The sequence below is a fragment of the Heloderma suspectum genome, chromosome 5 (assembly GCF_057233095.1).
Source record: "Heloderma suspectum isolate Gila_16-S chromosome 5, 16-S_ref, whole genome shotgun sequence".
Classification (NCBI taxonomy): Eukaryota; Metazoa; Chordata; class Lepidosauria; order Squamata; family Helodermatidae; genus Heloderma; species Heloderma suspectum.
Window position 1 is genome coordinate 173,762,971 of NC_139462.1, and position 26,545 is coordinate 173,789,515.

The 26,545-nt window shown below is 44.0% G+C and overlaps 1 protein-coding gene across 2 annotated transcripts in view; it reads left to right on the forward strand.

The window, feature by feature from the left end:
• The window catches only part of EFHB (EF-hand domain family member B), a 32,269-nt gene extending 15,178 nt beyond the window's left edge, over positions 1-17,091 (forward strand). Inside the window, exons 7-13 of one of the 2 annotated variants that reach the window (XM_084858366.1) lie at positions 4,197-4,280; positions 6,100-6,167; positions 7,758-7,912; positions 10,296-10,503; positions 12,987-13,205; positions 14,071-14,252; positions 16,744-17,091. In XM_084858366.1, coding sequence (XP_084714492.1) covers positions 4,197-4,280; positions 6,100-6,167; positions 7,758-7,912; positions 10,296-10,503; positions 12,987-13,205; positions 14,071-14,252; positions 16,744-16,908 — 1,081 coding nt within the window. In that variant the 3' untranslated portion in view covers positions 16,909-17,091. Of the gene's footprint in view, positions 1-4,196; positions 4,281-6,099; positions 6,168-7,757; positions 7,913-10,295; positions 10,504-12,986; positions 13,217-14,070; positions 14,253-16,743 lie in introns of both variants that reach the window. The other variant, XM_084858367.1, reaches the window with a different exon arrangement.
• Positions 17,092-26,545: the final 9,454 nt, after the last annotated feature.

The window sequence follows — 26,545 nt, forward strand, 5'->3', positions numbered from 1 at the left end:
AAAGCCAAGTGGCTGTCTGATGAGGCTTTACAAGTACCTGAGGAAAGAAGGGAAGCGAAAAGCAAGGGAGAAAGGGGAAGATATATCCAACTGAATGCAGAGTTCCAGAGAATAGCAAGGAGAGACAAGAAGGCCTTCTTAAATGAACAGTGCAAAGAAATCGAGAAAAACAACAGAATGGGAAAGACTAGAGATCTCTTCAAGAAAATCAGAGATCTCAAGGGAACGTTTTGTGCAAAGACGGGCATGATAAAGGACAAAGAAGGCAGGGACCTAACAGAAGCAGCTGAGATTAAGAAGAGGTGGCAAGAATACACAGAAGAACTATACAGGAAAGATCTGAATGTCCCTGATAGCCATGATAGTGCGGTCACTGAACTTGAGCCGGACATCTTCGAGAGTGAAGTCAAGTGGGCCTTAGGAAGCATTAGTAACAACAAAGCTAGCGGAGATGACACTATTCCAGCTGAGCTATTTCAAATCCTAAAAGATGATGCTGTTAAAGTGCTGCACTCAATATGCCAACAAATTTGGAACACTCAGCAGTGGCCACAAGACTGGAAAAGGTCAGTTTACATTCCAATTCCAAAAAAGGGCAACGCCAAAGAGTGTTCAAACTACCGCATAATTGCGCTCATTTCACATGCCAGCAAGGAGATGCTCAAAATCCTACAAGCTAGGCTTTAGCAGTATGCGAACTGAGAACCACCGGAAGTACAAGCTGGGTTTCGAAGAAGCAGAGGAACTAGAGATCAAATCGCCAACATTCGCTGCATCATGGAGAAAGCAAGAGAATTCCAGAAAAATGTCTATTTCTGCTTCATTGACTACACTAAAGCCTTTGATTGTGTGGATCACAACAAACTGTGGCAAATTCTTAAAGTGATGGGAGTACCAGACCACCTTACCTGTCTCCTGAGAAACCTGTACGAGGGTCAAGAAGCAACAGTAAGAACCGGACATGGAACAACCGATTGGTTCAAAATTGGGAAAGGAGTACGACAAGGCTGCATATTGTCACCCTGCTTATTTAACTTATACGCCGAGTACATCATGAGAAACGCCGGGTTGGATGAATCACAGGTCAGAATTAAGATTGCTGGGAGAATTATCAACAACCTCCAATATGCAGACGATACCACCCTAATGGCAGAAAGCGAAGAGGATCTAAAGAGCCTCTTGTTGAGGGTGAAAGAGGAGAGTGCAAAAGCTGGTTTGAAACTCAACATTAAAAAAACTAAGATCATGGCATCTGGCCCCATCACTTCCTGGCATATAGAAGGGGAAGAAATGGAAGCTGTGACAGATTTTATTTTCTTGGGCTCCAAGATCACCACAGACAGTGACTGTAGCCATGAAATTAAAAGACACTTGCTCCTTGGGAGGAAAGCTATGGCCAACCTAGACAGCATAGTAAGAAGCAGAGACATCACCTTGCCGACAAAGGTCCGTCTGATCAAAGCTATAGTTTTCCCAGTAGTAATGTATGGCTGTGAGAGCTGGACTATAAGGAAGGCTGAGCGCTGAAGAATTGATGCTTTTGAACTGTGGTGCTGGAGAAGACTCTTATGAGTCCCCTGGACTGCAAGGAGGTCAAATCAGTCAATCCTAAAGGAAATCAACCCTGAGTGCTCATTGGAAGGACAGATACTGAAGCTGAAGCTGAAATATTTTGGCCACCTAATGCGAAAACTCTCCGGAAAAGACCCTGATGCTGGGAAAGACTGAAGGCAAAAGGAGAAGGGGATGGCAGAGGATGAGATGGCTAGATAGCATCACCGATGCAATGAATATGAACTTGAGCATGCTCCGGGAGAGAGCGCAGGACAGGAAGGCCTGGTGTGCTATGGTCCATGGGGTCACGAAGAGTCGGACACGACTGAACAAGACAAGACTGTAGTTGTAATCCAAGTAACCGCTCCAGAAGAGAGAGGACGCTCATCGATAGTCTCTACTTTCAGTGGGGTGGGCAGAAGCTGAGCAGAAATGTTGAGGGGCCGAGCAAATGTTTCATCCATAAAGCTGGTAGTAGCCCCAGAGTCCACCAGTGCCATAACATGCCTCCCCCCGGGAAGAATGGAGGTGCACAGGAAGCAGCAGATGGGAGCGGGGAGAGACGTGTGGGAGGCGTACCCCAGTTGCGGATGGTCCCTCCTCACTGGAGACCCCCAACAGACTTGGGGGGTGGCCAAGTCAGGCTTGGAGGGCAGGAGGTGGTGAGGGAGGTGAGGCTGGTGGTCGGGATCAGCAGAATCTGGCAAAATGACCTGTTCTCACCTGAAGCACCGATGTTCAGCGCACCACCGTTCCAGTTCTTCCAGCGACAGCATGGATTGGGTTGCTCCTAGTTGCATAGGGTTCTTCTCCATCCCTGCAGCAGGACTGCAGGCGGGAGGGGGCAGCTTCTGTGGGGAAATGGGAGGAAGGAAATCCCGGCTAGCAGAACTCTTCTTGGCTTGCCGGCGCCCTTCCAGCCGACTGTTGATCTGCAGGCATGACTGGATGAGCTCAGCCAGAGTCAGTGGGCTTGGCACCCGCCCTAGCTCATCTAAGATCTCGCCATTCAAGCCATCCAAAAATTGGGCCACCAGAGCTGCATCATTCCACTGTAAATCCTGCATCACTGAAAACTGGTCACATAACCTGAAACAGAGTCCTTGCCTTGCTTGAGGTGGCGGATATCCTGGGTTGCTGTCTCCACACTAAGGGGATCACCAACCCCCCCCCCCATTGCATTCATGAAACCTTGGTAGTCCGCCAGCAGGGGGTCATTAGCGAGGAGAAGCACTGAAGCCCATTTAGCCGCCACGCCCAAAAGCAGGTTAATGATAAACCCTACACGAATCTCATCTGTCTGGAAATCCTCCAGCTGGAGGCGCATATACAGTTCCGAATGGGCACAGAAAATTTGAAACAGTCCTTTCTCTCCAGCAAATTTCTCCAGCAGTGCTACTGGGCATTTCCAACGGGGAGGGATTGGGGGTGGAGTGGGCAGAGCGGGTTGAGTGGCCGCCTGCAAGGTTGAGTGGCCGCCTGCAAGCACCTGTCAAGTGATTGACCTGATCGCGAAGAGTCTGGTTCTCCTGCGTCAATGTGTTCAAAGCCTGTTCCATGGCGCCGCCCGAGAGCGTGGTCAACGAAAGAAACCGATGAAGAGAGGAGAGGGGGAAAACGAGGACGGCGGGCAGGCTGTCATGATTCCCTTAGCCCCCACTTCACTTCAGTGCCCAAACATACACAGACAAGAGGCTTCAGTCTACAGCTTTTAATCCATTACTTCACAGGGTCATACACATGCAAATTCCCAGAGAAACTCTCCGTCTACAAGGAACGCCTTCAGGGGATCCAGACGGAAGTTACGAGAGTTGCCCTCCGTTTGAAGAGGGAGGTGGTCTCGCTAGCCTAACTTAAGGGGGGGGGAGGTCCCTCTCTTCTCGTGGGGCCTCTAAGCACAGCTTCTCACGCAAGGCCAATCGGGTAGACCGTCTAAGTTCCGCCCCTGCCTTCTCTCTCTTTGCTCTGCATCTGCGCCTGGCATCTATTAGGTCAATCTCCTGTTCGCTGCCTATCACAGGGGGTGAGGAGGGACCCTCAAGCTCAGCCATCTGTACGTTTGTAACCTGAGAAGCAGGCCTACTCATATCTGGACTAGCCTGGGAAAACACCTCCCCCATGTCTGATGGTTCTCCTTCAGAATCTTAACTGCTATACCACTCCCTGCGCTCAGAAACACCCCTGACACTCACACACACTCTTTGGTTACCTCATAAAGTAAGCACAAGAACCCAGAACCCAGTCAATAAGAATTTTGCTCCCACCCCCTTTTCTCCTTTGAATTTATTCTCAAAAGCAATTTTTTTCCTATTAAATAGAATGAAAATGGTCCAAAAAATGTGGAAGACATTTACAGCACAGCATTATTTTAAATCAGTTCTGTCTGTCTGTCTTGGGTGTCGCATGATTCATAGGGCAACGATTTTGAAAATTAATTCTTAATCATTTTAATAAACATCTGATTTGGCTTTTTAAAGAAAATATAGTGATTCCATAGTCGACATTACCAGATCCTTATTTGCTTTGTTTTTAGAATTTCGTTTTCAAAAAGATTTTCTATTAAAGGCCTTTTATCCTCTCACATTATAATATGCTGACATGATTTAGTAAATATATTTTTTAATTATCTTTTAATTCTGCAGGAAGAAATCAGCAAAAATAGTGTCTAAAATAAGTGATGATTTCAAGGAAAAATTTCAGCCTCAGCTTGGAAAAGTCCTCGATCCGTAAGTGCATTAAGAGGGAGTCTTCATGATGGAACCTCCATCAGAAATCAAATGAGAAACTCATTAGTGGGTTTTTTTATTCTTGTCCTGGGCCTTTTTGGCAGGGGCTGTGAGTGACTTGATAAATTCATATTGCTAGCATCTGTTGTCATGATGCAAGCCACATGGCCTCATATCACCTTGGTTCTCAATTTGAGCTATTCCCTCAGTCAGAGGCAGAGGTGACAGTAACTGGCAGAACTTTGTGAAGCTTTGCCACATGATGAGTAATGCCAGCAGTTATAGATCTGTAGTGATAGTTTCTGTGTCAGCCTTCCCCAACCTAGTGCCCTCCAGGTGCGTGGGACAACAACTCCCAGCATGGCTGGTTGGGGGATGCTGGGAGTTATAGTCCAACACATCTGGAAGGCACCAGGTTGGGGAAGGCTGTTCTATATGTTTAATATAATGTAGACACTTACCTAAGAATACATTCTACTACTGCCATGATGTCTGCTAGTCAACTGAGCCTTGACTGATGGCCTTGCCAATGTAAGAGAGTGTGGAAGGAAGTTAGGAGAACTTTAGTTATTGGGTGGATTTAAAATATAATAAATAAATAATAGAATATAAGGAGTGTGAAAGTGTCAGCATATCCAACTGTATGGAGTAAATAAAGCCTCTGGGGAAATCATAGAATGCTGTAACCCTCTCTTTTCTTCCTACAAATTCAACCTTAGATCTAGAGGATTTGTCCGTAGTTTGAAAAAGGAGTTTCAGCCTTGGCTGTGCTCTGCTATTACTCAAAAGGGCAGACTAGTTGACACTTAGGCTGGTGAGCCAGGGAAACAGCAACCCAAACTAGATGCCATCACTCCCCATCTCATTGTCCGTCTCCCCAGTAATATTTAGTTAAAGAAGGTGGATGATAGGACTTGATCACTCTCAGCTCCATTTCACTGGTTGGTGGATAGGGCCAGGGGCAAGGAAACACAGAGTGCTATGGCTTCTTTAGCAGTTTAACTAAAGATTAGGGAGGAGACATGGGGAGGCAGCAGCCATGCACTCATAGTATCATATCATTTGAGTGTGATTGAGGAGATTGAGTAAAAAGCCTTTTAACATTTAATTTAGGGCTGAATTGGAGAATATGATATTTGTCAGTTACTCCAGGAAAGTTTTGCCATCTTACAAACAGTGTGTGTGTGTGTGGCTTAAATGTCAATTATCTGTCTTCTTCAGGTGATTCTAGAAATCAAGGCATTGCTTCAACCAAGTTGATTAAACAAAACCATGAACTGAAACCCTTTCTAATAAATGTTGTAGCTCTAGCCAGTAAGAAATATGTTTGCCTTTTCTATGTTCAGTTCTGCTAGGGTGCCATGTGTGTTTAATATGCTTTCTGAAAAAGCTTTCTCTTTTTTTGACTGATACATGAAAAAGGCTATATATGCACATTTCTATCTGTTAAAAAAGCAAATAGCTTATTTATGATGCTGGGGTTCTCCCTCTCTGTTTCTCTCTCAAGAAATTTAAGCATCATGATCAAAGACATTATCACCCGCTGTGCAAATATTTTTGATAGTTATTACTATGTGCTAAAAGGAAAGAGGTTGTAAAAGAAAAGAGTTATCAGTGGTGGTGGCTTTGACTCATGTAGAAAAGTCCTAGTGAACACATTTCAAGTGAACTCTTGCCAATGTCTTCATCCAGTGTCTTTAATCTTCACTTACCACACAAGAGGTGAACTGACGGACAGTTATATCCTTCACGTCAAAAACAAAGATTACACATGGGTGAAAAATCAAATATTTATCTAACAGATTCTTTTCATTTGCAGCATAGCAGATACTCTGAATGTTCCTCCAGACCATACATTTGGAGTGCTCGTTCGTCCTGAAGAATATGGCAAGTATTTAGGCGGCTGTCCTGAATTCTCCGCTCCCCCATCTTCTCTTTTGTTTTGTTTTATTTTATTCTAGGTTTAGAAATTGCTCTCTCTTCCTCTATCCTATGTCGGGTCAATGCATCTAGGCAACTGAAATTGTAAAAGGGATAGGCTGGCCTCAGTTATCCATGCTCTTGTAGCCTCCAGATGTCTATTACAATGCTTTATACATGGGGCTTCCATAAAAGACTATTCAGAAACTTAGAGCGCAATTCCGTGGCCCCTAGACATTGCCTGAGGGGCCATAGCATACTGGGGACTTAGCCTTTTGAGGCTGTAGACAGAACTATGGCTTTTGGGGGCGGGGGGGGGGAATCTCCAGTAGGATTCCCCAGCCACTGTGGAAAACTCCATGGAGGAAAGCTCCCTCTCCCGAGGTCAGTGTCGCAACCTTAGGAAGGGAGTAAACGGACATGTGAGGGGCAGGACTGTGGGTGGGAAGGAGAGAGAAAGTAGATCTGTTGGGTCCCCAGGCCTCTTGGTTCCCATCCCCACCTTCAGCCTGGTAGGTGAGCTAGATGGGCTCAGAGGACCATCTAGCTCAAAATGCAAAAACAGAAGAGGGAGAGGCTGTAAAATCCTCTGCCGCTCCTCTCACCCTGCCTAGCTCCTGCTGGCAGGGCTTAGGATAGAGGGAGAGCCTCCCATCTAGCGAGTTTCAGTTCAGTAGGATTGCCCCCTCAGTTAGTCCAAAACGCAGCATACAAAATTACTTAAACTAGGAGTGGCAGTTGGGAACATGTCCCACCTATCCTAAAACAACTTCATTGATTGTTGTTTTGACTTGGATTCCTGCACTGAGCAGGGGGTTGGACCCGATGGTCTTATAGGCCCCTTCCAACCCTACTATTCCATGATGGTTGGTCTGTTTCCAAGCACAATTAAGAGTGCTGGTGCTTACCTGTAAGGTCCTGAATGGCTTGTGCCTTCTGGGTACCTGAAGGAGTGCCTGCCTCCATATGAACCAGCTCGCATGTTCAGATCCCAATTGGAGGCCCTTCTCTGAGTCTCTGCCTTCAGAGCTGAAGCGGGAGGCAGGGACTGGGAGGCCTTTTCTGTGGCAATGACCTGCTTGTGGAATCTCTTCCTCAAGGACTCTTGCCTTGCACCTACTCTGATGTCTTTTTTCCCACCAGGTGAAGACCTTTTCATTTGTCCAGGCTTTTAAAGTTTTTATCTTTTAAGCTATTTAACTTTAATCTTTTAATCTGTGATTGAGTTGTGTGTTTTCTTTTGTACGCTGCTGCTGTGTTTTTATTTCTGTGATTTGTTCCTGCTTTTATTGCAATTTTTTACTGATTGTTCTATTGTTATAACTGGTGCAGTTTTTATGTAAGTGGCCTTGGGCACAGAATGATGGAAAGTTGGGGTACAAATGCTTAGAACAAACAAACAGTTGTGTGGCTATCTCCTAGCAGTAAGACGATTTCCGGCCGCATTTTCATACAAGTGCGATATGGTGCAGATGAGATTAAGTGCCTCATGAAAGTATCACATAGTAGCTAAAATGTGGCCAAGCAAAGCTCTGATTGAACCTATTTCTTGTATAGGTGTTGGGGACCTTCTTCATTATAGGCTTCCTAGTGAATTCCTTCGTGGTAAAGACAGAGAGCGGGCCATCTTTACTGCAATTCGACAGGATCTGAAGAAAGCTAACTACCACAACTTCGAAACATTATTACAAGCATTCAGGCATTATGATAAGGTTAGTATTGTGCCAACATGTCATGTGCATTTCATGTGAATGCTGTGTGAAATATGTATACTCAGTTGGCAGTGTTGTACTTGAATAATATAAATATTGCAGTCATAAATATTTACTTGTACATGAAGAGTAGGACATGGCCTTTATTTTACATCAGTGGGTGATAGCATGGTTAACGATGTATGGATACAAATTCCATGTACATATACAAATCCTTGCCTGCAGGGGCAGTATCCCACTTTGCTGGTTTGCATGGTGAAGCAGCCCACCGTGGCTTCTTTAAGCCACGGTGGGCTGCAGCACGTGCATTTTGAACATTCAAGCTACGACCATGGCTCGTTGTGTCATCTGAACCCAACGAGGGTGGGTTGTTGGCATGGTTAACAAACCACCCACAAGCCTAAAACAGCCCATGGGTTCTGGATGGTTTGTTAACCATGCCAACAACCCACCCTCGCTGGGTTCGGATGATACGACAAGTTGAGCAGCAACAATGGGAGACAGATGTTGCCTTCGCATCCTGTTTGTGGACTTCCAGGACGCATCTGATTAGTCACGGTAGGGAACAGGATGCTGGACCAGATGGACCTTTGTCTGATCCAGCAGGGCTCTTCTTATGTTCACTTCAGGCATTGACTTGCTGTGTGACCTTGGCCAATCATCATCTTGTAGTCCCTATAGCTAACCTGCAAAATAGGATTAATCCCTGTTTTGCAGTTGTGTGAGTCAGTGAGGTAATGACTGCAAATCAAATGATGAAGCACACTAGAAACACAATTTCATACTAATGCTTTAGGTGTTGGCAAGTGGGCCACATCCATACAGTTCAGCTACATTTGCCTTTAAACAAGTTTAAGGCACAACCCTATGCATGTTTAAACAGAACAATTCCTACACCTGGCTGGAGAAAGGCTGGCTGCGGAATGCTGGTAATTGTAGGCCTTTTTTCTGTCTAAACATGCATAGGATTATGCCCTTAAACTCTCTGGCTGCCTTTAGATATCATGTTCTGAATCCTCCAAACAATGGCTTGGAGGATAGGCAATGAGCTCCATGCTCCATCCTCCTCCTCCCTTTCTCTGTCTCTCTCTCTCTCTCTCTGTCTCTGTCTCTGTCTCTCTCTCTCTCTCTCTCTGTCTCTGTCTCTCTCTCTCTCTCTCTCTCTCTCACACACACACACACACGTGCTTGGCTTAATCAAACAATTCCTGGTTTGATCAGACCACAAGTTTCCATTACATCCGAACCAGCCAGCTAACTGTGGTTTGGGCGAACCCTCCTCCAAACCAGGATTGCAAACTGCATGGGGAGGAAGGAATGCCTGTAGCTCATTCCAAATCCTCCAAACTGTTGTTTGGAGAATCAGGAATTTGAGGTCTGACTTGCAGCCTCCCTATTTAGCTGGCATATCATCATGCTAATATTAAGGGGATGGGGACATTGTGACATTCTTTAGGGTGAAGTTCCAGGTGCAGCTGCCAGCCCCATTGCCACATGCGCCATATTCCTGCCCACCAAACCTCCTTTCATTGTGCAGGAGCATCTTTGAGGAACTGGTGCAAGAATGCTAATAGCAGTTGCTTCCAGAGAGGAGGGAGATATAGATTGCCATGCTGGAACAAGGGATACAACTGCACTGGCAGTTTCATATAGTATGTTATTCTCTAATGTGAAACAAGGTATAGAATTAATTCATGGGCCTTTTGTGAACGTTGACAACTGTTCAAATACCCATATGGAAAAATGAAGGTATTTGTAACAAACAGATGGAGAAAATAGCTATATCTTTATTGTTCTGTCCTTGTTGTCCTTCCGCTGACAGGCAAAGTCATTTTTCTTCAGGCAGGTTTTTGGCCACTAAGCTGTATTGTTTGCTGAACTAGTTTTTAATTGGTGGGTGCTATTTATTTCTTATTCATTTTTATCAAATGTGTTTTAATTGCTGTGTTTTAATTACATTACATTTATCTGTATTTTATTATTGATAGCTGCCTTGAACACCATATTCAGAGTAAAGGCAGATTCATTCATTCAGTAAACTTCACTTGTGATGATCCTGCCGTTGTGCCTTTGTGATCTTTCCTTGGCCACTTTTTTTATTATTGCGCCACTAATCAGGGAAAGGTCATTATCTTGACATTAGGTCTTATGCTAATATCTGAAATATCCTTATTTTAAATGTCTCTTTTATTTTAGTTAAAGGTTGTATACTGTCAAAGACATGTTAGGATTTACTGAAATATTGTTGATTTTTTTTACTTGACAATGTAATTTCTTAAATGGTTTGGCAATTTCTTTTAAAAAATTGCTCAGCAGGGGTCATTTAATTTGATTAAAGCAGTCTACATGCATTTTTGTTATACATATTGTGTTATTTAATTAGGATGGTGATCGGAAAATAGGCAGGGAAGACTTGAAAAAGGCCTGTTTTCAGCTTAACCTGGATTTGGATGAAGAACTCCTGGATGCTTTATTTAACTACTGTGATTTGGATAAAGATGGTTTTATAAACTATCTAGAGTTTGTGAATTTCCTTAACTGGAAAGACAAAATGTCTCTTCAGGAGTATGAAGAAAAAATAATTACAAAAGGTATGTAGTCCAAATTTTGATAAGATTTAATCCATAAGTCTGATTGTGGATTTGGAATCCATGGTGATGCTGAATAGCGTTTTCCCCCTTTTGATATAATTTGAAATATATCCACCCAGGCTTGGCATCAGGAGATGGCACTGTCAGGCATTTGCTGATGGTCTGAGCCCTCTGACTGGCCCACTGCCCCATCTTCCCATTCCATCTCCCCTTCCCTTACTTTGAGGCCAGTGTGCTCCTAGCAAGAACTGGTGCTGGAATCTGAGGTGGAGGAAGTATTTCCCACTGAGCCATTGCCCTCTACTCTGGGACATTCCAGGCCTGTGGATACGGCTCCAGCAGATTCAGAGGGTACCCCCCTACACACACTGTACAGCCCTCACCACTCCCATGCCAGAAGAGTCAGTGTTTGCAGAATTGGGCAATGGCCCTTTAAGAGATAGACAACTTCTCAGGGTGTGGTTAACAGCAGGCCCAGATCCGCCAGTCTTCATAAAGCCTCAGATGACCTCTGCATGTTGCTGAGAAAACAGCTCTTCCTGATTGAGCTCCAGCTAGCATAGATCTGTCCAGGCTCCTGACAGCTCCTATCTAGCCTGGTCTTGTCCTGCCATCCTGCGTAGTCAGACTTGACACTGCTTTATTGGACATGTCCTGCCCTTCTAGTAAGTGCCACTGCTTCAGATTGGCTCCCCTGGGGACCTTGAGCTAGAAAGGACAGTCCCGGCCATTTTAATCCCCCCAGGCCACAATGTCTCTCAGGTCCTGACTGAGTACTTCTTGGCAGCAAGGCTGGCTTTTTTGCTGCTGCAGGAGCCCACCTGCGTCCTCGGGGTAAGGGATGGGGGGGAGGGGGAGTCAGCGCTGGCTGCTTTGCTGCCACCCTGTAAGGGGCTTTCCTGGCTGTGCCTCCCTTTCAGCAGGGAGGGGGCATCACTGGTACCCCTGGCATGCAGGGGGCTTTGCTGCTGTCGAAGGCGCCATTTGCGGGAGCCGCTGAAGGCCTGGCTGAGTCTGGCATTGGCCCTGTATCCACATGTGATTTAAAGTGGCTTCTGCTTCTCCTGACATCATTGAAACTGGCCCTTAATTAATCATTTACCGAAATGTTTCCTCTTACTTTCCCGCTCTTTAATTGCTTGTTTTCTTAACCCCGCCGTTTCTTCTTCTGTTAAAAGTGTATTTTTAATTTGTGCACTTGCACGTCAGTGAAATTATGGATTGGTTACAATTAGTTCTATTGCGTGTGTGTGTGTGTGTGTGTGTGTGTGTATATATATATATATATATATATGTATGAGAGTGCATTCTAAGAGGATGGCTGCTCTTTAGAGATTGGAGCCCTTCACCTATCTGAAGTCCTGCAAGCAGAGCAAGTGGAACGTTGGAGGCATTTTTGCCTCCCTCTCCACCTTAAAAGCATTTTCAGCTAGACAGGCCTTTCAGCCCATCTAGCTGACTTACCTTGCTGTGGGCAGGGAGAGGTGATAGAGAGGCTTGTGGATCCACATCTCTCCATCACCACCCGCTGTCTCATCCCCTTTCCTCCCTCCCTGACCTTCTTCGGAGGTCGCAACCTTCAAAAGAGAAGCTGCTGGGGAGCTTTCCACAGTGGCTGGGAGGGTTGGGATTGGGAAATTCCAGCTCAGATCCCTCCCCCTCAGGTCATAGCTGTTTCTACGGTAATGTGTATATGTGTGTTGGGATGGGGGCGGGGGAGAATCTTCAGGGACACCCTCCCAGGGACCATGGGATTGTGCTTTAAATGTAATTGAAAAAAACATTTTAGTGTGTATTGGAAAAAGTAATACTGTAATGTAGACAGCACTACTACAGTGGTGTTGGCCAGAAAGGTGATAGTGAACATGTGTCCAGATTTCGTTTTAATTTATTTGTAATATTTTAATACTGCCTTTCTGTAAATATTGTCAAGGCAGTGTACAACAGATCAAAAACAATAAAAACAACACAATCAAAACATTAAAACCAACAATAGGCCAATATAAAAAAATATATTAAAACCACAGTGCTAAAAACAACTTAAAACACCAAGTTAAACCGATGTGTGATTGATCGAAGTGAGGTGACTAAAGAGTTCAGCTCCCCAAAATGCCACAAACTTTACGCATCAACACCACACTCATTCAAAAAGACTGAAGAGAAGCGCTAAGGTAGTCTACACCTACAGAGATTGCATTGCTCTTCAGTTCTTCTCCCACAATTCAGATTAAATGAACTCCCAAAAGGGACAGAAGAAGCCTGGGGCAAACACAGGAGAATGCGATTTGATGATGATGTGATGTAGAGGACCTGTAAAAAAAGGGAGAGGAGTGAATGAAGAATGGATGCTCCCCACTGGGGGTGCTGGGAGTTGTAGTCCAAAACATCTGGAGGACACCAGGCTGGGGAAGGCTGGCTTAGGGTGTTGCCACTCTGTGAAAGCAACCAACATTTGCCATTGTGATATCATTCCATTTTCGCAGGCAAAAGGCTAGGTCCCTTTGACCTCATTCCACTAGATGCTGCAGAAGCCAAAGCAGATGAAGATGCTGTGCTAAAGCAGGAAGACATCGTATTAAAGGAACCGGGGAGTTTAGAAAAGACACCCAGAACACTTTCAAGACCAACAGATCGTGTATTTTCTGACTATCGTACAACTTCTTCTCAATATAATGCAGTTGTAGGAGGCATTCCCTCATCATGTATGTACAAGGTGATGTACTTTTAATTATCAGGTTATTTTAAACATTTGCAGATGCCACTGGCATATGTAGTAATTATCAAGCATAATGTCCCTAAGGGTACTCCAGAGAGCAGTTGCTTATGCTCCCTATTGGTGCATTGTGGTTCAAAACTGGGTGTGTGGGAAGTGTCTTGTGAAAAGGCAGACATATATTTCTCTGCAACATTCCCATGCCCAAATGTGGGATGTTCCCTGCAACACCCCCATATTAATTTCCGTAAGCCCTATGTAGCCTGGAGGTTGGAGTGTCCATCTACATGTTCTCTGTAGCGATCAGATGTGCGGAACTACCATGCTTGTATTCCTGAGCAAGGGTTGTGTGGATGTTCCTTCCATGCATCAAGCCAAATGTCATCCTAAAGTCAAATCAAACTCTTGGTTCATTTTTGGACAAGCATACAAAGGACAAATAATCAGAAAAACAAATACTACTAGTACAACTCCGTTTTGGATAGGTAGCAAATATAGTTTATGATCCAGCTACTATTAAGATCATTTAAGACTAGATTTCAATAGGGAAATTAAACGAGACTTTCACGGCTTCTTACTGAAATCAATTTAAAAAGTGCTTAATTGTGGCCGGATTGAGTTCCTAGTGAGAGAATGTTCTTCTTTCACTGCATCTTCTGTATTGCATCCAGTTGCAACTTGAAATAGTAACATAAAATCCAGGCATATACAAAAATTAAGAGAACAGAAGTTTGTATTGAGTTTTGAAAGAAGACTTTGGGTTGGAGACCCAGCTTTTTAAACTTTGGGTGTATGGTGCAACTACTGCATAATACTTTTTTCCTTTTCTCTCTTTGCCATGTGCTGTCTGACAGTTTACCCACTATATGGTGTTCCAAGTATTCGTGCAGATATTCCTGCCCCTCGATTTCGCCGCATCAGTGACAACACTAATTATGGTGATCAAGCCAGTGCTTATGCATTGTTATACCCCTCTATCTTTAGCAATAAAGGAGTGTATGAGAAAGACATCTTCAAGACAAGATCAAAAGAAGAGGTAGAGTACATTGATCTTGATGCTTGTTCTTTGAGATTTCATTCTTACATTATACCCGTGGAATGGATCAGGGATGCAGTGTAGTCTGGATGATCAGGCACACACATGACAGCTGGGAGACTTTTCTGTTGAGAAATATCATCATCATCCTCTCTAGTACCAAACTTGAGGGTGGGGGTTGTGATGATGACTTAACACTTATAAAGTGCCTAAAATTTTCCAAGCGCTTGAACTGATGTTAAAAGACAGAGCCTGCCTGCAGGTCTCAGTCTAATAGTTGATACAAAAGGATGAAGGAATGGAGAGGGAAGAAAGCAAATTTTGGAGTAACTGCACCTTGGCTAGTTGATGGATGGGGCCAGGTTGGTTTTCCCCTTGCCATGATGTTCTACCTGGGAGGTCTTTGGTCCCCTGGCCAGGGGCAGAGGCCAGAGGGTTCCTCCCTTTAACTCTGCATTCCCAGGGCAGCTGGCAGTTGGAGCAGAGTATTCTTTCTGGCAAATAGTGGAAGCAAGTTTCCTGCTGTTGCTCCTTCTCTGGCTGATGGATAGGGCTAGAGTGGTGCTCGCCTTGCTGTTATATTCTACCTGGGAAGCAGGGAATAAAAGTTCCCAGGGTTCTTTGGTCCGCTGGACAATGGCAGAGGTTAAAATGTACTTCCCTTCAGCTCTGCAGATTCAACTGATCCCATGCCTCTCAATTCGTAAGCAAAATGGGGTGACCCTCCCAAAAGGCATTGGTTTCTGCCTGGCAAGTATGCAGAAGTATATTAGCTTGTAAATTAAAATAGATTAAAAAAAAAAACCCAAAGGGTCCAACAAGCGCTTATGCTCAGTGGCTTCCGGGACATGCACAATGTTTGCAGCACTTGAGCAACAGATTGTTGAAGGTGTCGAGGAAAGAAAATGGAATGGTGAGTTGGAATTGGCCTGCTTGAGCCCCCTGTTTATATCAGCCTTCTCCACTGTGGTGCCTTTCAGATGTGCTGAACTACAGTTCCCCTCATCCCAGCCAGGGCGGCCAATAGCTATGCTGGCTGGGGAGGACGGGAGTTGAAAGGCACCAGGTTAGTATCCTTGATAGGGGTTTAGGGTGAGGGCAAGACACAGAGAGCCTTTGTACATGAGGTATTTATTGTGCGCTTGTGATTCTTCACTGTAGGTTGTGTGTTGTTTACGTGACATCATCGTCCTCCAGGGTGTCTACCATCGTTTGCAAACATTGGGGGGGAGGATTTTTAATGAGGAAAGTCTGGTATTACTTGTGAATGGCGGGATAAAACCTAGTGTAATTGTGCAATTCTGCCATACCACAGCACCACCTAGTGCTTGTGTAATGGAACATAGGAAAGGAAAGGAAAGGAAAGGAAAGGAAAGGAAAGGAAAGGAAAGGAAAGGAAAGGAAAGGAAGGAAGAAATAAAGGAAGACGTGTAAAGGATAAAGTGGCGGATTAAGTCTGTAGTGTAGATATGCCCATAGTAAAGTCTAAGAAACTCTTCTTCCTATGCTATATAAGGAAGTTTCAGTATTGAGGAATATATAGCATCCTGGGAGAAGGTTTCAGGAAGTTGGGAAAGAAAAAAAATAGTCCTTTTCCCCGTCTTTCCTCCTGAAACCTCCCTGGACATACACAAGCCCTAAGCAGTGCTACAATACTCTTGTTCCAGGCTGGTGGGAGCCCTGAGCAAGAGCACTCCTGTTAGGGGTTGGGGATACATCACACCATTTTGTTGTGGTCTCCATATCTGTTAGGATACTGTATTTCCCACATGAAAAATGTGGTTAATATTTTCTGGAAGAAGGAATTACTTTACGAACTAGGATGTCTTTGATGAATAGATGATCTGTCCTAGGGCTTCTTCTTTTTCTGTCATTGGAGTCATTTGCTTCCATGAGCAATGTGTGAGCCAGTGGCTCACAGATCTCAGCCTCACCAACTTTCATGAATGCATAAACTTGTATTTTAGAAATTACATAATTTGCTTTGGTTAAGATTCTTACAGTATAGAACTCATATTTAAAGAACACACACACAATATTGAGAATATCTTCTTCCTTCCTATTCTTTTACTGGAGGGGTGGCCAATTTGTGGCCCTCCAGATGTTTTGGCTTATGATTCACATCATTCCTCACTGTTGGCTATACTGGGTAGGACGGATGGGAGTTGTAGGTCAAAACATCTGGAGGGCCACAAGTTGCCCACCCTTGTTTTACCATATTCATGTATTCCACTATATTTGACATCAGACTAGGAACTTTGATTATGTCTAGATTAGTCTCTTGCATTTCATGTCACTTTTGTCCTTTCCTGTCCTGGCACTAATCTTTGCGCATTTCTCATAATACCTGCTTCTACTGGGAAGTTGCCAGTTATAGGAACTGTGAATTAGTCGAGTCTGGCTTGAAAGCCTGATGGGCTTACTCTCATATTAAGTTGAAATTCCCATCTTTTGCAACCAGAAATTCATAACATTGTACTTTTTTTTGTAGATTGCACGCATTTTGCGCAACATTGGTGTCCAACTTTCGGATGAAAGCTTTGATGAAGTATGGAAACAGGCCTCCTTGAAAGATCATAGAGGGGAGGTTTGTGTAGAATCCATCAGAAATGTACTGGATGAGATGCAAGCATCATACATAAAAAGCAGATCATGATGCTTCTCTGGGTTCTCTGATATTTAATTTATTTAATTTGCGATCCCAAGTGGTGCATAGTTCCCCTGTATCAAGCGGATTCTCCTGTTTCACACCTTTGTTTGCAAAATAATAATAAGAAAGAATGTATTGCATACATATGTTTGTTTACTGCAAATAATAAAACCACCTTTTCATTATTGATTCAGAACTGCATTTTGAATTTATTTTTTAAAATTATTAAATATCCAAAATGAAAAGAGTATAAAGTAATTCATCAGGGTCAACACAATAGCAGATATCATATCTGCATTTTCTAAGAAAAGGAAAAGTCACTCCAAAGAGATAGCAAGGCCATCTTTCTCAAATACTGACCTAGTTTGCACATAATAAAAAATTGAGGTTTAATTAATTAACCCACAACTTGCCATGCACAAGCAGGAGTGAGTGACCCAGTGGTTAAACAAACCAGTGGTTAACCCATGGTTTATTGTTGAGTTAACAGCTGGATCGTTTAGCCCCTAAATAGCCCAGTGCTTCAGGTTCTCATGTCACACTCAACAACCTACATTTTGGCTGACCCTAGATTGTTGATTAAAAGAGGAAGTGCGGAGTAAGCAGGAGGCAGTGTGCTCACATGACAAGTCGTGGGTTAATTAACACACAATTTGCCATTATATGCAAACTGGCCCACTGGTGTATAATTGCTAAGCAAGAATGTGAGCGATATGTTTGTGAGGAACTTGGCAAGTTGGATAATTAGACAATATGAAGAATTTCTCTTATTCTGGAGTTATGAACACCACTTTGGGAGAGTTCCACCCTTAAAGACAGCATAGAAATAATTTTAAATAAATACAAAATAATAAATTAATAAAAATACTGCTTGGGCTCCTGTTCTGGCAGCAGGAGGAATAGGCTTATGAAGCATAATAGTTTTTCTTTAAATGAAGGCAGCGGATAAGTAAAAAAAAAAAGTCTCCCAGTATTCATCCACCTCTTGTCTGTTTTTCTAAGCTCTGAAGAACAGCTGAATTAATAATTTATCTCTTTTGAACTGGTTTCTCAAGTACCTTAACTTTAATTAAAATTTAAACATCTTTATTGGTCTGAAGGCAGAGGGAAGGACAATGTGAATCTACTCTCTCCACTCCTAGCCCTGCCCCCCGAAAGGAAAGGGAAAATATAGTGGAATGTATTTCTCTGGCATCCTGATAATGATGAAAGGAATGCTTAAAAGATACTTGGGCACAAATAGTTTCCAAATTTGTTTTTCTTAGAGGAGTTACCAAAAGGGGAGGAGGAGACTGGCAGATGCCATATCCAATGATCTTGATATTTGCACTAATTGAATTTGATATTTACTATTGTATTGCTGGTATATACTGCTAAGTGCTTAAGTAAATACATCTGCACCTTGTGTAGCCTGCATCTTGTCCCACTTTGAATGTCATGTTCTTTTATGTACTAATCTTATAAATACTCCTTATGCCAGAAATAGGTAATTGGACAAAATCTTTTTGTAAACACTCCTTTGTCCATTGTCCTATCCCTTTATCCACCTCAATTGGACCATTCAGTCTTTGGTTGTTATTCACTGGGTTTTTCACAGAAATATCCACTATTTCAGCACATTCAGTTTTCACAACCCTTGACATGACTTCTCCAGATACATTTCTCACATGCTTGGTTGTACACAGCAGGGATGAAGTGGTGTGTGAGAAGGTGCAGCCTCGATGTGCCCAATACTGCTGAGTTATTTTTGGTGTCATTTATATGTATATGTTGGAAATACCTTAAGAGGTACATGAAGGGACAGGTCACAGCTCAGCATATGTAAGGTCCAAGGATCAACCTTTGGCATCAGTTAAAACATTTCAGGTGGTCCAGAATGCTGCTGCCAAACTATTGACTGGGGTCAGTCATAGGGAAGATGTAAGTCCCTTGTTACAACAGCTTCACTGGCTACCGGTCCATTTCTGGGCACAATTCAAAGTGTTGGTTTATGACCTATAAAGCCCTACATGACTTCAGACCAAGCTATCTGAAAGATGGCATTCTCCCATATGAGCCTACCTGGGTTTTAAGACCTCTGTCTCACCACTATTGGAGGCACATGTGGCAGGCATGTGAGAGAGGGCCTTCTCGGTGGCTGTTCCCAGGCTTTGGAACTCCCTGCCAAGGGAGGCCAGGCTAGCTCTATCCTTGTTGAACTTCTGCCAGCAGGCAAAGACAGTTTTATTCAGACAGGTAACTCTGATGAAATGTTACAGAGGTGGGGAGTAGAGAACTTTACACAGAGCTGCCATTTTTGGCAGCAACCCTGCGTCGAGCATCATGTGTAATTCCATTCTCAGTGTGATACCTATCAATACCAAAAAATTATGTGACCCTGTCTTAGCTCCTGGAATTGAACTAGTGATGAATAAAGACAATAGGCACAAAGCAAATGCTTGAGGGATTAATACAGAAGGTCCATTAGGCACTTCAAAGTGCTGCTGCGATTGTGCGTCGCTTCAGAAAGCTTCCAGTTTTGTACTTTCCCTCAGGAGGCAACTCAAAACGATTTGGGAACTTTTTCTTTGACACTATTCACAGCTTTCAAGCACAAGATGTCTACTGAGGATTGTATAGCAGCTTCTTGAGCAATTCATTCCAGGGGAAAATAGGAAGGACTGTTTGCATTCTCCCTCCTCCCCTGTTGTTATTGAACAGTGAAATATATTGATTTCACGGCTGCTATTCCACTGCTGTTCAGGGAGCTACAGGCAACATCAGTAAAACTGACCTGAATCCGTTGCTAGGTTATTTCTTACCAAATGGTCAAATGCATTTTGCAGGCCTATTCACATGCCCCGCACAGTTGCATGGTGATGTCTGGGAAAGCACTTGAAAATCCTGAATATGATGTCTTCCAGCCTTCACAATCCAGTCACATGCAGCTGCTTCTGCCTGGAGGATTCTCTTTCTGTCCATGTTGGATAGTTTGAGAAAACCAGTGGTTGTCAGCGTATGCTGAAAGCTAACTCCTACATGAGACAGTGGGTGGTGTTCATGATATCCAGAGTTGTTTGAACCTTCTCCATTGTCCCTCTAGGCTAGGCTTCCCCAACTTGGTGTCCTCTCCTCCAAATGTGTTGAACTACACATGTTGAACTACACGTGGTGAACTACAACTCCCATTATCCCAGCCTGGTTCTGATGGGAGTTATAATTCAGCACATTTGAAGGCTGCTTTTGGCCAACAATGGCACTATTTGAGTTTGGTGTTTATTAAAATGTATTGTACGAAGGCCAATGTATGAACTGATCTGTTCTGGCTTGTTGATCTATCTTTACGACTAATATTGGAGATTGGCCACATGACTGCAAGACTGTAGTGTTTGCCAGAAAGTGGCAACTTGCACATTTCACACTGTTTGGTAAAACCACCATCTACCACAGTATCTTGATCACTTTGCACATTCAGCACAACAATCTCTTAACAGATGGGGCAGAGTGCAGAATGCCACTGACTGCCTGTAAACTGGTGTGTCTTCTCCTCACCCAGAAAACGTTTAAATCGTGGGACTTCTTTATTTATTTTTAAAGCAGGTTTGAAATGTAATTTGTTTGAAGGGGAAATGGTTTTCAAAGTTCTGCCACAGATCACAAGGGAAGGATTTTAGCTGCTGAAATCCAGGGTGAATGTTTCAAGCTATCAGTGTAATGTTTTGGCTTTGTTGGTGATTTCTACAAAATAAAGAATTATGAAGTGTTTGCATCATCTTCCTTGATGCTCAGTTAGGATCGATGGTGGGCAGTCTATCACTGATGAAGCACATTTTCGTGGCCTCAGGACATCCATGTGGCTTTAATTCAGGGCATAGGTATACAACCTGCACCCCCCCACCCCCAAGACTTAATTGCATATTCTCCAAGGGTGCTCTGACCCACCTGCCACCACCAAATTTCTTCCCCCAGTGATAATTATACAGATTGCTCTTTCCTTGCTTGAAAGATACATCTGTATCAGGATCAGGGGGCTCTCTGCTATATCCCCCAACAATCCACATACGGATCACTCTTCCTCTGCTGCTGCTGCCTGTGCAGAAAAAGTGATCTTTTATCAGGATTGCTGGGATATATGTATTTATGTGGATGTGTGTGTGCATATATGTGGGAAGTCTCTGACCCGCAAGCCATTATCACATATGGCCCTCAGGACTGAAAGGGCTGTGCATCCCTGATTTCAGGCATCAGGTGCAGTCTTCCAGCACAACTATAGGTTTCTTCAGTTCATGTTGGTTCTTTGCCGACTTACACAGCTGTCAGAGAACAAGGACACTAGCAGAGGCTGAGCAGTCCACATGGAAGATTTGCAACAGAAAGAGTTCTGGATGTAATGTGTAATTTTTGAAATAAATATTATAGGGTCAAGCTTGTTTACAGAAATAACATTCTACACAAACTATGCGGCACTAGCCGGGGCTTAACAGTGGATACGCTGAGACCGACCACACTCAGTCTGGTTTACTCAGCAGCAGAGTACTGCGCCCCAGTGTGGCTTAACAGTCGGCACACGAGAAAGATCGATACACAACTGCATGAGTCAATGCGTATTGTTAGTGGGACGATACGATCTACTCCCACGTACTGGCTGCCTGTTTTGAGCCATATACCACCTCCGGATGCAAGACGAAAGAGCACCTTTCTTCAAGAATACCGGAAGATTATAGACAATCTCCAGCTACCAATATTAAATGACGTAACCTACTTGGAGTGAAACAGGTTAAGATCAAGACATCCAGCTATTTCTACCGCTAAAGCTCTTCTAGAAGATGATTTCAATATCCACAACACGTGGAAATAACATTGGCTAGGAAACTGCCCTCCACAGTGCCGACGCTTGCCCTGCATCTTGGAAAAACCACCTGGATTTGACCAGCCCCGTGCAATATGGACAACCTTGAACCGAATTCACACGGGTCATGGTAGATGTGCAGATGCCCTTTATAAATGGGGCAAAACAACATCAAATTGTGATTGTGGGGCTGAAAAACAAACTATCCAACACATAGTGACAGAGTGTCAAAACCGAGCCTACAGTGGAGACTTTGCTGATTTCCTCACTGTGACAACTGAAGTAAAAAACTATATCTGTAACCTAGACATACGGTTGTAATATTCCTGTCTATATTTTATATTTTACATTTCATATTTATTATGCTCTATGTTTTTATTGTAATGCAATGTAAATGTGCCATTAGATAGATAGACAGACAGACAGACAGACAGACAGTTTACAGCTAGGGATACTGGAGAATTTTGTTTGGTCTACACGTTTAAGTGAACTAACATCATTTGCATTTCCCAGGCTATGGATTGGAACACAGTTATCCTTTGGACTGCACACTTCTCCGAATTTTGCAGTGGTGTTCTCAGCTCAAAAATGCCTACAAAAATGCATATTTTGTGGTGGGGGGATGCATACAAAAATGCTATTTTAGGGGCAATACATACAATTATAATTCATGCCTTTGTTCTGACAAACTTTCCCCTGATCCTAGCCAAGTTGCAAAGTCTACCTACCATCCAAAGTGGAAGGAGAAGAGAAACTATTGTAATTCTGATACAATCATAGGATTTTGAATGCAACAATAGATGTTCCATGCCTCTGGGGTGTCAATGCATGCACTGGAACATGCATGTAATGGGACACAGTTACTCATCCCCATTTTGAGGTAGGATGTTGTATTTTATATCAGTTAAGTTTCCCAATTATAATAATCAGGAGCATTTTCCTCTTGAGCACATCTGAATTCCATCAGTGAAGGGTAGCCTTGTTCTTGCCAACCATCATTTTTTCAGTTGTTCTAGATTCTTATGGATTCTCCTGTACCCCTGCTGAATGAGAACTGAGACTGCTTTACCTTGGTTCAAAGAAAGACTGTGTTGTGTCCAGGTCCCATAAGAGTTCTGCTTTCACCAGGCTGGGGTCTCCACGGCTTTCTGCAAGCTCAACAAGAGGACTGCTGTTAGCAGCAGCAGGTATGCGACATTCTGTAGAGTGGAGGAAGAAAATATAAGGTGTTGTTTTCTTTATTCCTGCCCTCTATAAAATGACAGGCCATGATAATCAGGTCACAGGGCACAAAGAGAAAAAAGAGAAGAGTTCTGGGACAGGCAGGTCAGATACTTGGGGTATTAATAAGGATAAGGTTGGGCATAGCTTCACAATGAGTTGCTTAGGCTTGAAAGAGGATATTCAGGAAAGCTTTGCAGAGAAGAATGGCATGCTTTGGGAGCCTGTGAGATTTGCTATCTCAGAAGAAGACTAAAGCAACAGGTAGGCCTCAACCCTGGTGCTAGAACATTGACAGCCCTTCAAACAGAGGACGTCTTCAAATAGAGGAGTGCCTTCTATAAAAGAGGACACATGGGCAGCCTTGTCTTCATGTGTTATTCTAGAACAACAGGGACAGCTTTCTCAAGAGGTCCTAATCCCTTGATGCCCATACTAGCTGGATTCATCTTAAAACCCTCCTCTGACCACTATCACTGTGACACAGTGATGAGGGGCCAGGAGCCAGAGAACAGTTCTTGAGTTGCCCTGCATGGAGTGCTAATTCTTCCTTCAAATGCCAAATCTCTTGACTAAAGGTCAAAGCAAATGCTCTCTACATGAGTTCTGTTTTTTTATTGCCTCAATGGAATGTAATGACTGCTCTTCCTTGAAACATTCTCACCAGCACCTCTGTGGGTAACAAAATGCCAGGCAGTAAACAACAGTCACTCCCAACAATTCACATGTTGACCTATTCGGGGAAGTAATAAAATGATCCAAAATACAAAATCTTCACACATGCAAGTAAAAGGCCCAGATACTAATGTGTTCTCCCTACAGAGGATCTCCAGAACAATTATTTCAGATTATTCTACTTGTGGCAGCTGAATTTTTGCAGATAAATAATAAACTAAAGATATGTACTTCCTCCTTGCAATGTGTTTTACAGAGCAATCCTATGCATGTCTACTCTGAAGTAAGCCCCATTGAGTACTGGTGGGCTTATTTCCAGGTAAGTGTATAAACAGAGTTTTATTAGCATCTTCCTGTTATTTCAGGGAATAGCATTAAGCACCATTTGTGTATTTCTTTAAATCTGAAAGTGTGTGTGTGTGTGTGTGTGTGTGTGAAATACTTTAAACAAAAAATGGACCCTTGAGTCAGTATATGTGTGCCTAGGGATGGGGGAGAAATTTGTTTAGTTTGCATTTTAAAGCAAGCTTATCAAATTTTGCAGTTTTGAACACATATGTGAACTGATACTCGGTTATCCTTCAAAATTCACACTCTTCCGAACTTTGTGATGGATTTTTCCAATCAAAAAATTTGTACAAAAATGCATACATTAGGGGAAAGTGCATACAAAAATGTGTATATTTGTAAAAATAAGAAAAGAAAAGAAAAGAAAGTGTTTGTATGGCCTCGATGGACTCAAAAACCATACATCCAATTGTTATGAAACGTTTAGGATTTGTTTTACCTTTATCAGGGATGGTTTTAGGCATAGTGAAAATTCCACCCGCCATCTTGAAACAAAGTAACAGCCAATCAAGTGTTTTAAAGAGGTTGGGCCCAAAGGGCAGTCTGGGGATTCTGCTCGTGTACCACCCACCCCACTGCACGACTGAGTCCCTGGCCGAGGTGCTTGAGGTGATCTCTGATGTGCATGTGCAGTTCCCTAACATATTGGTGTTGGGGGACTTCAATGTACATTCAGAGGCCGTCCTCACGGGGGCACCTTGGGACTTCATGGAGACCATGGCTTCCTGGGAGCTGTACTCTATTCCAACTGGGCCCACCCATGTAGCTGGTCATGCACTAGACCTTGTGTTTGTTTCTGGAGAAGCGGGGAGTGATCGGAAGTCGGGGATATACCCACCACCCCCTTGTCATGGTCACATCACTGTATGGTGACATTGGACTTCTCGGTTCCACAACCCCTCTGCAGGGGTGGAAGACCCATTAAAATGGTCTGCCCCAGGCGTCTTATGGATCTGAATGGATTCCTGAATGTGCTTGGAGATTCTCTGGAGCACGCAAACGGCCACTCGGTCAAGACCCTGGTGGGTAGCTGGAATGCCGCAATCACTGGGGCATTAGATTGGGTGGATCGAAAACGTCCTCTCCCCCGAACAGGGTTTGAACTGCACCATGGTTTAAACCACGGTTACAAACTCTGAAACAGGAGATGAGACAGCTAGAGCACCAGTGACAGAAGTTTCGCTCCGAAGACAATCGGACATGGGCTAGAGCTGTATCTTCAGCCTATCATGTGGCAATGAAGGCAGCAAAAAAGAGTCCGCAGAGTGCATCCGCAGAGTGCTGTCCCAGGAGGCTGTTCCAAGTGGTCCGAAGCCTGGTCGGTCCAGTTGCTCCAGAAAGCTGGAGCATTCTAAGGCCTCCTGTGAGGCCTTGGCAAGGCACTTTGCAGATAAAATTGATCGGATGTTATTCCATGCACCGTGGATACAGTTTGCGAGCAAGAGGTGGCCTGTGGCAAACTGTTTTTGTGGGATCGGTTCCAGTTTCTTCCTTCTGATGAAGTGGACAAGGTGCTTTCATCTGTTAAGCCAACCACCTGCTTACTTGATCCTTGCCCATCTTGGCTCGTTATGAGCTGCAGAGAGAGGCTGGGTGAGGGGATCAGGGTGGTGGTGAATGACTCCCTTGAGGAGGGAGTGATGCCATCAGCCCTCAAGGAGGCAGTGATAAGACCGCTCTTAAATAAGCCCTCCTTGGATCCTTAAGTTCTGAACAACTTTTGCCCAGTCTCGAATCTGCCATTTTGGGGCAAGATCATTGAGTGGGTGGTGGCAATGCAGTTGAAGGCACACTTGGAAGAAGCTGATTATCTAGATCCATTTCAGTCAGGCTTCAGGCCTGGGCATGGGACAGAAACGGCCTTGGTCGCCTTGGTGGATGATATGAGGAGGGCTTTGGATAGGGCAAATGCTCCTTCCTTGTTCTTCTCGACCTCTCAGCAGCTTTTGATACCATTGACCATGGTATCCTCCTGGACCACATTGGTCCACATTGGAGACATCGTATTACGGTGGTTCTGGTCCTTCCTCTCCACCAGGTACTAGAGGGTAGCACTGGGAGAGGAGGTTTCAGACCCGTGGCCGCTCACTTGTGGTGTGCCACAGGGTTCCATCCTCTCCCTGATGCTATTGAACATGTATGTGAAGCTGCTGGGGGCTATCATCAGGAGGTTTGGGGTGTGGTGTCATCAATATGCGGATGACACGCAGCTCTACCTCTCATTCAAATCTTCACCAGGGTTGGCCGTAGAATCCGTGTTCAAATGTCTGGAGACGATGAGTGGCTGGATGGGGAGGAATAAGCTGAAGCTGAACCCTGACAAGACCAAGGTACTTTTGGTGGGAGACAAGAGGAGTTCGGGGGATGTTGACCTCGTGTTGAATGGGGTATGGCTGTCAGGAGTGTTTCTGAGTGCAGGGAGTGGGATAGTCATTCACATTCTGAAGAAGAACTGCCAGACATGGGGGAGGTACTTTCCCAGGCTAGTCCAGACATGACTAGGCAGGCTCCTCAGGTTTCAAAGGTCCAGCTGGAGGAGGAGGGTCCCTCTTCACACACACACACCCCATG